Source organism: Ascaphus truei, chromosome 6 (genome assembly GCF_040206685.1).
Source record: "Ascaphus truei isolate aAscTru1 chromosome 6, aAscTru1.hap1, whole genome shotgun sequence".
NCBI lineage: Eukaryota > Metazoa > Chordata > Amphibia > Anura > Ascaphidae > Ascaphus > Ascaphus truei.
This window is the reverse complement of record NC_134488.1, coordinates 79,526,195-79,540,712: the sequence shown is the minus strand read 5'-3', so window position 1 is coordinate 79,540,712 and position 14,518 is coordinate 79,526,195. Positions and strand designations below refer to the sequence as shown.

Below are 14,518 nucleotides of genomic sequence, written 5' to 3'. Positions count from 1 at the left end.
CCAGAGACATACCAGTGAAATTAGCAGTGCTGAAGCAGGGGATATATATATATATGGCTATCCAATACGAAGCTGCAAACAATGATGTGGCAGGTTACTATTGGCTCGCTGGACCCGCAAGACTTAAACAGCAACATTATTTCCCCTGGAGGGGCTTCAACACTGCCAATTTCACAGGCTAATAATCTCAGGAACCGCTGATCACTGGAGCTGAAATTAGCATGGTTCAGCTCCGGGGAGTCCCCTTCCCCCAACCCCGTCTTAGTCTTCCCTTCCCCCCCACCCTGTCATCCCCACCCCCTGTCTTCCATATCCCCACCCCACCACCCTGTCTTCCCTATCCCCACCTGTCTTCTCTAACCTCCACCCTATCTTCCACACCCCCACTACCCTGTTTTCCCTAGCCACACCATCCTGTCTTCCCCACCCCCCTACCCTGTCTTCCCCACCCCTACCCTGTCTTCCCCACCCCCCTACCTTGTCTTCCCCACCCCCTACCCTGTCTTCCCCACCACCCTACCCTGTCTTCCCCACCCCCCATGGTGCGAATCCTATTACAAAATCAATGTAAAAAAACTGAGCACCTGGAATTGTGGCTTTAATCCATACATCGGGAGCATTAATTAAATTAGGAAATATATGATATAGTGACATATCATGATCACAATGAAAACCTGTAATTTGCCAATTTACAGTTGTGTTACAAGACCACTTACGTATTATTGACTTATTAGCACTCTGCTGTTTTTGAATGAATACATTGCACAAATAAGCAGAAGTACAATAATGTCATAATAATGTTACAGCAGTTGTGCAGAAAACACTAGTTTTCCATATATTTACTCAACATTTACATTCTTGTAGCATTTAGACTATAATGCTGATGAACTAAAATAACAAAATAACCATACATAGGATGTGTGGGTTGGAATTTTGTTCTCGTGAGCTGCAATTTCAACTGTGCTGTAATGTCATCTATAAGCAAACATAGGCCTAACATTGTTTCCCCTAAGGCACCATCATTCGCATGTTCAATCAAATAATACGTTTGCATGACGCTTTCGGTAACAGAACTGTTCAAAAGCCCCGTTCGCTAAACCTTAGTTTAGCATGCAGTGACACTACTGAAGCATGAGTCATAATAATAGCGTATAACTCTATCACTAAGGGAGTAGATGCCATGTTTCTGCATAACTGTCAGCAAGCATCCCCCCACACCCCCCAAAACAATATGTAATATATAAAATGTTACTGTTTTGGAGGAGAAGTAACCTGACTGTTATTAACAAGCATGCGTTGTACTCCAGTGCAAACAGTTTAAATGCATATGGTTTCTTAATGCACATATTTAATTTGTAGACTCATAAAAGGCTACATACTGTTTAAAATATGAATGATGTTACACAACGCCTACCCCACACCCGACCCCTTTAATGCAATAATTTTGGTTTGTAGATGCATCTGTAAATAGGTCACTGTTTTTAACCTCTTTGCCTAATCATTACCCAGGGAAGTCTACACCATCTCAGATCTGGAGGCTTTTATTTAAAAAGGGGGGCAACTAACAGACATAAATGCAGAATCTGATACATCCATCACATATGCGCCATTTAACTCCCCTTATCGCCCTCTTAACACTCTCCGAATCACAAGCTGACACCCACAACCAAAATAGGCACACAATACCTCAACATATTGACACTAGGAGACACTGTATGAAATCTTTAGCATGATTTGAACATGAAAATTGCCTTTAAGATTTACATCCCAACGTGTATTCCAAAATGCCGAAATAGGAATGCATTGTGTGGTGTACAATACAGTAACATATGAACATATGACTCTGTGCGTACATGCTTATTAGCAGCAAGTGTTAAAACATTATCATACAGAAATCACACAGAAATATGCAAGCAGACCAGTTGGCTTTGGCAAAGCCTGTTATTGAAAACTAGTTGCATGTGGTGTGGCTTCACCTGTGTCCTCCTAGTTGGTTACACTGGCATCCATGGTAACCACCATAGTAACACAATGCAGCTGACTCCTGCAAGGTCACTAGCATTTCCCTTTAGGATTAAACACACTTGGAGACAGCAATGTCACAAGTCTGGCAAACATTTCTTTTCGGGCTCCATGACGCTTTTTTTTTTTTTTGTAAATAAGTTTTTGATTAACTGCAAGTTCACAAGTAAGAGAGCACAGTTTTTACCGGTCAAATAAATACACAAAAATGATCTAAATCTGTCAAGAACACTCCTTACTTACTACTTTATATTTAATTTATTTTCCAAAAACACATTCTTGGACAAAACGTGCCTTTAAACGATAAATACTGACATTTTCAAGTGATTTAACTTTTTATTATCAGTGGAGTCTAAGTTATTCAGTGATTTTGTACATAATAAAAACCATTTTAAAACAGTACCACGTTTGTTCTTTATCCTGTTATCCATAATCATGTTTGCTAAATGTTTAGCCAGAGGAGTGCTTCCCTGGAGATATTTTAATCAAAACAACAGTGATTAATACAGGGCCATTAACTATTTAACAGCCTTCAGTGCTTCTAGTGGTTTGCTTTGCCTGGCACTGTGTTTAATATTCATTGCTGATACCAAACACAAAATGCTACCACATATTACCCCAAATATTTTCCTCTTCAGCAGAGCTCATGTTCTCGCTGCACAATATGCTCTCTCAAGATAATGTGTAAAAGAACTTCTTGGCACTTAATCTGTTACAGAGAACAAGTGCTCCCAGCATTGTTAAAAGGGAGACTGCATTTCAGGTGTCTCCTCAGTTAAAGTCATGAACGTAATACTGTATAACAAACGACATTTTTTGCTACCCATAATCTTCTTCGTTGCACTGGACTTAAGTTTAAATGTATAGTTGTGAATTTCAACTGACTTGTTAGACATTAGAGAATAGGGCACGATATGGTACATGGTTGTTCATCAGTCGCTATTACTTTGTAATCTCTCAGTACTGTAGGTACTTAACACTGTGATAAAACAACAATACTTACAATTCATTATTTTATGGTGACTGCTCTTCCCTGGAATGTTTTTGTGAAAATGAATCTTGGAAACAAAATAATGCACATATTAAAAAATCCACTAATACATAGGCAAACGATAGTGACAAATTGGTAATTTTTCAAGGGCAGTTTTAAAGAGTTGTGCAATATATAAAAAAGGTGTATTTGTCCAATCTCATATTGAAATTGTCTTGTTCTCACAAATATTGTGACACTGTGAATATTTGCTTCTAATCTTCATCTGAGTAAAAAATCCCCTTGTGTTCAAGTTTGATCACCTTGTCATGATCTACTCACCACCGACTAGAGAACACAGACAGATATAGTTTAAATATGCAGAAAAATAACTTGTTAAACAAAACACCACATCACTTTAACACTATTTTCTTTCCACAATGTGTTCCCAAAGTTATTGAAATCATCTACCTGAAATCCCAGTCTGTTGTGAAGATGCCCTGCACTGCCCTCTGTCTGATCAGTTTCACTGGCATGAAAGTGGCTTGGTAGGGTCTGCAGGTAGGTTTGATCAATTCCACTTCCCCTTCTCCAAATCAGATCCTGGCAGGTCTACCAACGCCGATCCTGGGGTAGCTAACAGTTGCAATGCGCCTGGGTTGCCACAAGAAGTTAGACTCACAACGCTTCCTTTTTAACCCCTTACTAACCAGTGTCTAGATCGAGCAGATGACACCTGTCTGGCAGTAGAAACATAGATGGGATAGAGAGCTGCGGGATAGGAGGTGACTAGGGTGGGTGGGTGGGATTCCTCAGATTATAGGGTTGAGAAAAGGTTGAAAGGATGAAGATGACAGAATGGAGGCTGTAGCTTGGGATCTGTAAGCAAGACAGGGGGAGGGGGAGAGAAGGCATTAGCCGCCTTTCAACTGTTAGCAGGCGGGAAGGGAACTGTTTCATGCTGGGGAGGGGAGCGGGGGAGCTCTACAGATCCTACAGGGAAAACTGTTCCTGTACTGGATATATATATCTTTATATAGCGCCATCCATGTACATAGCGCTTTACAGCAGTAACACGCGTCACATAATAGGAATAAGCGCTTCATATATAAAAGTAGACATTAGGAAAATGAGTCTCTGCCCGAAAGAGCTTACAATCTAAGTATATATACAGTACCTTCCTAATGAACTAATAAAATGTAACTGCAAAGTTAACGTCACTTCTGCGTACAGTATACCTTGCAGCAGTGAAGGGGTTAGGGTTGGGATGACTGTTGTTTAATTACTTCATGGATAAAGACATCCTGCATCCTGATTAGTTATTACCAAAAAGAATACATAAAGAATAATGAAATACGTTTAGTTAATATTTAATGATGTTCATATCTTATGAAATGCTTTTAATGATGTGCACGATTTTATATTCCCGTGTTTTTGGTTAACATGAAATTTGATGTCACATTGAAGCAGAAATAAATAAAGGTGATATCAATGATTAAATCTGGTCACTAAATGGGCAGCACATTTATATGAGCAGTATTGGAAATATTCTACAACCGTTTGCATGTCATATTTTGACCCAGAACTGTTATTAAAATGTTTTAACCGTTTGGTTCTATCTGTACCAGCTATTAGTGTTGTACTGTAGGTAATCCAAGGAGCATATCTGCCACTCTGTGTCCTTACTGAAGTGATAATCTTAGTCACCCTATAGGGGTGCAAACAGCTATACAACCCACAATCATCTCACAAACATTGTATTCAAGATACATTCTTGTTTTTTCTGTTCAAGTGATGGACAGACCAGATTAGATTGACTAACAGAGAAAAAAGTGTATCACATTAAAAGAGAGTACTAAACATATTCAAGTGTTTATTAAAGTGTACTTTACCTAATGTACTCTTTTTCATGTGGCAAATATTGCAATATTTTCTTATTGCTCAAATTGATGCAAACCATCACTCAGTCAGATAAGGGTCTGCGGTATGCAGGGTTTTACATTGACCGTATTTTCATATAAATGACAGTATGTTTTCTTACAGGATTAAACTGTGCCATCACCTGCAGTCTCTTTGCTGTTAATACTGCTGAGATTTTGAAATCATTTGTATATTTTATAGTCAGATCTAAATTCAGATTTCAATTCCTATCTCAGATTTTTTTAAGGACTGATTTACATAGTATATTTAGCTGCAGTTACTTGCTTCATGTTACCCCAAGAGTATATTGATTTTTATTGGGGTTGGATTTCTTCAGCTTACGTATTAAAGTACAAATATGCTATTTAATTTAACCTTTAGAGAAACATTATTTAAAATGTAGAAATATGTGCCATGGGATACATATACGGTATGCACATTTAAAATTGCACTCACAATATTTGGTGCACTGCTTTTAGTAAAAATATTCTACATTTTACTTCTATGAAATGACATTTGACAGCTACTTATGCATCAGATATTAATAAGAAAAATAATGCAGTGATAAATATAATCTAATTATTGATGATAATTGAAATTTCGTGTTGGAAACTATTTTAAACCTTGACTTCCTTTTTATTTACTTCTTATAAAAAAATATTGTTGTCAATCACTTTGATGCTGAAGAAATATGCGATAACATTTCCTAAAGACAGTGATTTACATTTTCTTTTAAAATAGGGCTCTCCACAAATTGCTCATTATTAAAACATTCATGATTTCCTGCGCCTAAGCATGATGCCATGATATACATTGTTCCTATTAAAGTACATGATAAAAAACATTTATTTTAAGAGCATAAGATTCTTGTGTTAGAAAGTCAATACAAGAAACATGTACAACATTAAAAGGAAACAGTGTGACAGCCCAAATATACAAGGATAACTGGAGGTGTCCTAGGTGTAAAGATGATCTATACGGCAATGAGGGGGTGACAATACATTCATGACAAGCACAAAAGAATTGTCATCAGCAACTTCCTTCAGCTTAGTCACTGCTGTGCGTATAGAATACAATATGGACCTGGGTTTTGTGTTCATCAAGTTGTTGGGTTATTATATTATCAAACTTAAATAGCAGTGGAAGTTATTCTCAATTTGGATCAAAGCTTTGTCTCTTTTTGACATTGGCTTGAATTTTATTTATGCTGCAAAAGGGAGCTGAAAATGTTTTGTTCCCTTTTACAAAACACTGCATTTTTTTATTTCTACAGTAACCATCAAATTAGTGGAAAAAAATATAAAAGTTTTAAATAAACATTTTTTTTTTTGCCTTTAGCGCCCAAATTCTAGTACTTTTGATTTTTGTTATTGCTTTTTTGATGTTTGGGAACATATACTTCAAATTGTACATACAACCTGTACCGCCATCAGTGAGAAAAACAAGTCATATACTGTACAGTATGTACATAACTAGTGTGGGAGCGCCTTACCAAAGCAGTGGTACTGTGCCTTGATTCAATGAATTCCAAACCCTTTAATAACTTTCCAGACTTCATATTTGCACTTAATATTGTAAATGTTACAAAAAACGACCAAAATAGAAAAGGACAGTTTTTTTTTAAATAATTAAACTTTCTTTAAAAAGAATGAGACATTTGTTTGCTTTTTTAAATAACCGTAGTGAAAATCCAGATGTATTAATGCCAGTCTGTTGTGAAGATGCCCTGCACTGCCCTCTGTCTGATCAGTTTCACTGGCATGAAAGTGGCTTGGTAGGGTCTGCAGGTAGGTTTGATCAATTCCACTTCCCCTTCTCCAAATCAGATCCTGACAGGTCTACCAAAGCCGATCCTGGGGTAGCTAACAGTTGCAATGCGCCTGGGTTGCCACAAGAAGTTAGACTCACAATGCTTCCTTTTTAACCCCTTACTAACCAGTGTCTAGATCGAGCAGATGACACCTGTCTGGCAGTAGAAACATAGATGGGAAAGAGAGCTGCGGGATAGGAGGTGACTAGTGTGGGTGGGATTCCTCAGATTATAGGGTTGAGAAAAGGTTGAAAGAATGAAGATGACAGAATGGAGGCTGTAGCTTGGGATCTGTAAGCAAGACAGGGGGAGGGGGAGAGAAGGCATTAGCCGCCTTTCAACTGTTAGCAGGCGGGAAGGGAACTGTTTCATGCTGGGGAGGGGAGCGGGGGAGCTCTCCAGATCCTGCAGGGGAAACGGTTCCTGTACTGGATATATATCTTTATATAGTGCCATCCATGTACATAGCGCTTTACAGCAGTAACACGCGTGACATAATGGGAATAAGCGCTTCATACAATAGACATTAGGAAAAAGAGCTTACAATCTAAGTATATATACAGTACCTTCCTAATAAACCAAAAAAAATGTAACTGCAAAGTTAACGTCACTTCTGCGTACAGTATACAGTGCCTGACCTTGCAGCAGTGAAGGGGTTAGGGTTGGGATGACTGTTCTTTAAAAATCCAAGCTTTTTTTTTTTACATTTATTTTTTTTACACAACTTTGGAATAGGGGCCTCTGGAGCTGAACACCATTCATTTCAGCTCCGGCGATCCTCTGCTTTTTAAAGCTCCATGTCACATGGGCCAATAGGAAGCTGCACCGGATGACGTCACGATTTCCTATTGGCTTGCAGGACGCGGGAGCTTTGAAAAGCAGCCATTGCGTGAATTCTGCTACTGAGCCGGCACCCCTACAGAGCTAAGTATCTCCGGAAGCACGGGGTTCCCGGAGCTTAAATTAATGGGGTTCAGCCCTGGAGACCTCCAGCTTCAAAGCTGTGTAAATGAAAAAAAAAACATTATTATAAAAAGCGCTTGGATTGCCTACGTAATAGATAAAGACATCGTCCATCCTAATTTGTTATTACCAAAAATAAAAAGATAAAAGAATAATGAAATACATTTAGTTAGTACTAGCTGATATACCCGGCGTTGCCCGTGATTGCTGGGGCGAGGGGCGTGGAGGGGGGTCATTTCTTATTAAATGCTTTTAATAATGTTCACGATTTAAGGTTCCCTTGTTTTTGGTGCACAGGACATTAAGAAATTACATATATTAAGTGTAGGTACCTGATAAACGGAGTATACCTTGACGAGGTTGGCAGACTTGAATCATGTTTTGATCAAAGATGCAACCAAATGACTCCTTTGTTACCCAGACTTAGGCCGCTATTATAGTGGGCGCAGCGGCGTGCGCAGGTGCGGCGCAAACAACAGACCTCTGAGGCTGCCGAGCGACCGCGCGGGTGATTTTTGAAAAAAAACAAATGAATTTGTTGTCACGGCCGCGTCACATGAGCGGTTCAGCCAATGAAGGCGAACCAGCCTGGTGACGCATCCGCCACTCCTCCCAATCGCCTCCAGCCTCAGTGCACCCATCACTCGGGCGACAGGCGCGCACAACGCAATGTGCTCCGTCGCGCACGCGCTTACTATAATCACAGTCTTATGTTCTAAATGTAAACATGCCACTATTATACAGTATTTTAGCCCAATTTGGTAGGAGCGCAGGATCTGCTCTTTTGGTATACCCTAATGCAGTGTTTTTCAACCGGGTTTCCTAAGAACCCTTGGGTTCCCTGGGCATCCCTAAAGGGTTCCCTGCAATTTTGTGGTCATTTGAAAATTGTATCAAATACAGAAGAATTTAAAATGCATCTGATCACAGAGTTGCTATTAGAGATGGTTGAGGGTTCCTAAGAATTTCACGTGAGGTTCCTTAACCAAAAAATGGTTGGAAACCACTGCCCTAATGGTTCGAAAATAACAGAGCTCCACCCCTTTCTCCATTGTTTACCCACTGGGAACCTGATATCTCAACTCCGCGCCCTTGACGTCACCCCATTCAATACCATGAGTCCTAATGGTATCAACAATGATAGCAGTGATAGTCTAGCCCAGGGGTGCGCAAACGTTTTCCTCAGCGCCCCCCTGCCTGCTTGCGCCTCCCACCCCCTTTACCTTGACTCTGGCATTTCTGATATCCTTATGTCATGTGACATTGCATTGCCTCTTGTGAATTGACGCTGCATTGCCATGGCGACGCATAGCTAGAAGCCGCAGGAGACAAAGTACGGGTACTTACAGAGGCCTCACAAGTGCTCCCCTGGCATTTAATTTAAATGCTTTGGGGAAGAGCGCAGGGCATCTGTAAGCGCCATGCACCCCTCCATAAAATCTCACATCCCCCAGTTTGTGCACCCCTGGTCTAGCCCTGTAAGGAATCGGGGAACACGTCCTCTGCGGCGTGTTCCCTCCTTACCTGCTGCTGCTGCCGCCGCGGCCACTGTACCTGCCCATGCGCGCTCCCCGCTTTCCTTACAGAGCGCACACACCCGCAGCTCTTCTAGCTGCCGCACGGAACCTGGTCCTGCCTCCCGCACGCGTTGCGCGTCTATCCTGCGCGACACACACACGCGATGACGTGCTACGATCCCCAGCTGCTTGGCAAGTCTCTCCTCCCTGCCTTGTTGTCTGCAGCCTGTCCCTGCTCCGCTGGGGCCTCGCCTGCGCTCCACCCCCTGTCCCCATTGGTGTATCCTGCCTTTAAATACTTCCTGCTTCCTCCCATGCTTTGCTCAACATAATCCTATGTAGCCTCGTGAAGCTCACTTCGTTTTTGTGCAGTGCTCTGTCTCCTTTGCAGTTATCCTCTTGTGTACCGACTCGGTTTGTTTGTGGACCCTTCTGGATTTTTGGACTTTGGCATACCCTCGACTACGGTGATCTCTCCTACCCTTGAACACGGCATACGGACTCGGACTATGCTGCTCTCTACAATCCCAGACCACGGCTTGCGGACCCTTACTATCCTGTCTTCTCCAATCCACGGACTCTGCAAATATACTGCGTCTCCTACACTCTCCAACCCAGACCCGGCAACGCTAAACTATCCGCCTTCCAGGCACGCCTCCGCTGCTGCGGGTGTTATACCTTCCCACCTCAGTGTTGTGGTCTTGTCTTGTTTGTGGGCAGCGCGAGCGTTAAAAGCCCATTGGTGGATTTCCACTGTTCTGTAGCGGTCCGCTGAGGTCCTGTCTTTGGATTCTCCTCCACTGTTAACATTCCATTGGGTTCTCTGTTTATGCATTGTGTGATTGCTTTATTGGTGGGTTGTCTGTTTGGTCATTAAAGTAGTCTTGTGTCCACAGGTCAGTCTCACCATAATACATATTTGATCTGTATATTCACCTTTATTGTCCTCTCCTCTCCAGATGTTCTCCCTCACACTGTCCCTTCTTGTGCCCTTGTCCTCTCATGTGACGGGTGTTCCCTTGCCATCTTACCTATTTCTACACATCCTACTATGAGTGTCTCTGATCTGTGTCCTTGTCCTCCGTGGTATCATCTCACCGCTACTCAGTCCATCAATATCTATTTGGCCTGGTATTGATCTATACCAGGGGTCCTCAACCTTTTTATACCCAAAGTCACACTTGAGAGTTCAGGACCGAGTAGCACCAACCAATTAACATGCACGCACACACGCACACAAAATACACTTATTTTGGGGGAGACCTCCAGTGCCGCGCCGGATGCGGAAGAGACTTTTCACGTTTTGTCACGTGCTGCCCTCTAGTGCTTTATATTGGTCTCTGGGAAAAACTCAGCATATCTGAATTTAGATTAAAGTATCCCCGTCAAAAAAAAGGCAGAGATGTAAAAATGGCACAAACTACGAGTCTCGGGTTATCTTATAAATGCCATTCCTAGAATACAGCTTACAAAGTAAGTTGTGGGAACCCACAAAAGTTTTGGCGGGTATGTTGGGGACCCCTGATCTATACACTCTAAAATGTCTGCCAGACGTTACCTATCTTTATTTTTTGTTCTTTCATTTCCATTTTTCATTTCCATATGTATTGGATTGATCGCATTTACTTTATTGGGTGATGGCTAGTGAGGATGATTGCCTTCTCTCGTTGTCATCTTCTCTCATTATTGCTAAATTCATCTCTCAGCACATAGGTCTATGGTTGAGTCGGTGTTTTTGTATCACATGTCGCTCGCGCCAAATACAAACAAATGAAGGCCTTTGCGCATGTCCATAGATTGCACACGCCCGATACATGGCGAGACAAACTTGTTTGAATTTGCCGCGCGACGGACGGGTCACGTGCGCGGTTCAGCCAATGAGGGCGAACCGCTCACGTGGTGGATAGGCGCACTCGTGATGTCTAAGTAAGGGGTCTTCAGACCATTTATTTGTATACAAAGTAATAGCACAATGTTTCGGGCAATTCGGGGTAAAAAAGTTAACCACTCTCCAGGTTTTTGTTTTTTTACCCCAAAACATTGTACTTGTCGTTCGTATACAAATAAATGGTCTAAGGTTCTGAGCTGAGCCTGAGGACCCTTTGGACATCACGAGTGCGACAATCTTTGATTTATTTTTTGCTATTGAAATTGTGACGGTTTGACGGGATCCTCCTGCCACAGAGACGCAACGCACCACCACAAATGCAATCTATTTGTAAGTTCTATTGTACCCAACAACAGGAGTGCCTGGCAAGTACACATGTTTTCTATCAATTTAGAATAAACCTCTTACTTTGACTACTGATACAAGGTGTTTCTTCAGCTTTGCTATGGGACAGGTGGATGAGTCGGTGTGATTCTTACACAGACACAATAATTAAATAAAAAGCTTAATTTGGGTTGACTTTGTCCCTTTTACTTTGAGGTTGGTACCATCTCAGGTATTTTTACTAAGACATTTTTTATTTGTGGCAATACTAGGTTTCAATCTTCCATGTAGGCCACCTTTAAACCACATTAGTTCACTTACAACTGCAGTTGCCTGAATAGCTAAATACTTTTTGGCCATGAAACTTAGAAGTGTAAGCCTTTTTAATTGACCAGCATTCTTCCACCACTGAAGTGGCTTGGGGTCAAGAGGTTCCACTGCAAGAGAGAAATAAAGCTCCATTTCAGCTTCAGGTCTTGAGAGACACCTGAGATGATTGAGCATGTAATTTACTATTTTGGGAGAGGAATGGAGCAAGACCACAAGATCTCATTTTTATTAACAGAAGTACTACTGTCATCTAAGTGCATTTTAGATACTTCATCTGGAATGTGCTGCTTATTGAAACTGGTATCAGGCTCAGCACTGAAGTTTAACTTATCGAGGATCAAGAGCTGTACAAATTTCAAGTACCGATTTTACTTCTTTACCACGATACTTGTCTACAAGCTATTTTTAAATCTCGTCTTCTCATTCTTGCCAATATCTCAGAATCTATATCTTTATCACTTAGCACACTGCTGTAAAAAGTATCCACCATTGGCAAGAATGAGCTACAGTACTGGTTACCTTCTTCCTCACCACCCAGCAAGTCAGTCAGAGCTCTTATTTCTTTTAGGACAAACACTCACACAAAACACTTCTATCTGACCAGTTCAGATACAAGTTTAAAATCTTTATTTACCCAATGCCCAGTTACAGTCCAGTAAGGATCAAATGATACTTCTGAATTCCACCCATCACATGTAAATGAAATGCTGCTAATTGATTCATTAATTTTAGATTTTACTTTTGTAAGTACATCATTAAACATCTTTGGTATTGCTACTGGTGAGAAATATTTCCTGACGGCAGGTTGAATAATTGTATCATGTCCCGGAATGGTTCTCTGAGTATTGTATACAATGGCATCATATCTTTTACCAGCTATTTAGTGATGGCATGTGTACAAGTTTCCATTCCGAGGAAGATCAGTCATAAGGCCTTATTTTTTCCCACATTCTTTTTATATTTGTCTTTTGCTGCATTTGATGATGATCTTTGCCAGACAGTGACTCGGGGCACCTCTTTTTTACTACACATCTTGATGTCCGTTTCTGCTTCATTTCTACTAATCTTTGATGCTCACTTGGGTGATGGAATTGCAAAGGCGAAGATAGATTTGTTATGTTACCACCTTTGGCTTTCACATGTTTCCGACATTTACGGCAAATTGGATCACTCGCATCTACATCAACACCGCTACCTTTTGCAATACTGGTAATACTAATACCACTACCCCTACTATCAGTTTTTTCTAACTAAAAGAGTGCCATATAGCGGCTGAACAATTTGATTTTAAGCTCTTGATCCATTTTGGCATTCTTAACTTCTACTCCTCCTCCTGACGGCTGGCAGAAGTTGTCTGATTTATTTACATGTTAATGAGATTAATTAAGTAGGAGACTGGGTTTATTTCACGTTTCTCTCAGCTGTGGGGTTTTGGACTGCAGTCTGCCTGATTTCAAGGTCTGATATCTCAGCGGCACCTGCCTTTAACCTTCACAGTTCAGTTTTGTTTTCTTATAAAACAAAAAATATTTAATTATCTTTATTATTTAATTTTTATAGTAAAACAATGATATTATTGTATGTGGGAAGTTTAACTGTACACAACAACTGAATTTATGATGGACTGTGTGAAAACCCAGCAACTCTAGTATCAACTTCTCATAAATACCATTAATTTATTGACTTTATATATATATTTTTGTAATAAATAAATAAACACAGGAAGGTAAGCAGCAAGACAAGGCAAGACTGTAGAGGCAGAGAAGAGGTGTGTGCAACACAACTGGAACTATGCTCAGTCGATTTGCCAGTGGGGCAGCTGAGCATATGTAGGAGAGAGCGTCCAATGAGGTGTATGCAAGGTGAGGACTGTGGTAGGGCAGGGTGCAGGTGCCGAGGGCCAAGTTGAGTGAGGAGGTGGATCTTAGAGTGCATGTGCGTGCACGTGTCCGTGTGCATGTGCTGTGCGCGCCCAGTGTGGGAGGAGGCGGGAATGAGCGGCGCGGAGGAGCCCGCGGCAGTGAAGGTGAGTGGGGAACACGCCAACGGCGATGACGTGACTCCCTGAGCCTCACAGTTGGCCTGGAAAAAAACTGAAGCTGCAGCTAAATGAAGTAGCCAGTAGACAGCCTAGAAGAGCAGTAAAACGAATACTGATGGGAGAGGGCTACAATCACAGGGGAGAAGGCAAGGGAGGTGAGGGAGAGAAGGAAAGGGGGGGGGGAAGGAGCGAGGAGAGGGAAGAGGTAGGGGAGAAGAGTAGGGGTGAGCAGAGCATGAGGTACTGAGCAGCGCACAGGGACTGAGCTGAGCAGATAGATTCCCCCTGCCCCCTCAGCGAGGGGTTGAGAGGGGGAGATCTGCTATTTCTCACCAGTACCGGCATGGCATTAGCAGCAGGGTGAGTGACGTCATAGAGGGAGCAGAGGGGCAAGGAAGCAGAGGGGTGAGCCTCTCAGCCTGCCCCCTCTGCAGTGGAAGAAGCTGGAGGAGCAAGCCGCACCGGAGGAACCGGGTTCGGTGCGGACCGGTCACTGTGGTGGTGACTGGGGTTCCGGGAGCCATTTTTTATGGGTGTGATCGCTGAGGGGGTCAGGGGACCATGGGGGTGGGAGAAGGGATCTCACTGGGGCCAATTACAGTGGGGGGCAAACTCAGAGACAAGTTGTCACAGGGAGACTCCTGGAGCAGGTAGAACCTTAGTTGCCGGAACAGCAGGGGAGCAGGCAAGGATTGTTGGGGTCACAGGCTGAGGTCGGAGGCAGGCAGCAAGC

The 14,518-nt window shown here is 42.1% G+C and overlaps 1 protein-coding gene across 3 annotated transcripts in view; it reads right to left on the bottom strand.

Annotated features, from left to right (window-relative positions):
* Positions 1-14,518, bottom strand: part of TP73 (tumor protein p73) — a 177,207-nt gene that overhangs the window by 153,134 nt on the left and 9,555 nt on the right. The window contains exon 1 of one of the 3 annotated variants that reach the window (XM_075604904.1): positions 3,464-3,728. The exons of 1 other annotated variant lie outside the window; for it this stretch is intronic. In XM_075604904.1, coding sequence (XP_075461019.1) covers positions 3,464-3,528 — 65 coding nt within the window. In that variant the 5' untranslated portion in view covers positions 3,529-3,728. Of the gene's footprint in view, positions 1-3,463; positions 3,729-14,518 lie in introns of those variants that run through there. One more of the 3 variants, XM_075604907.1, reaches the window with a different exon arrangement.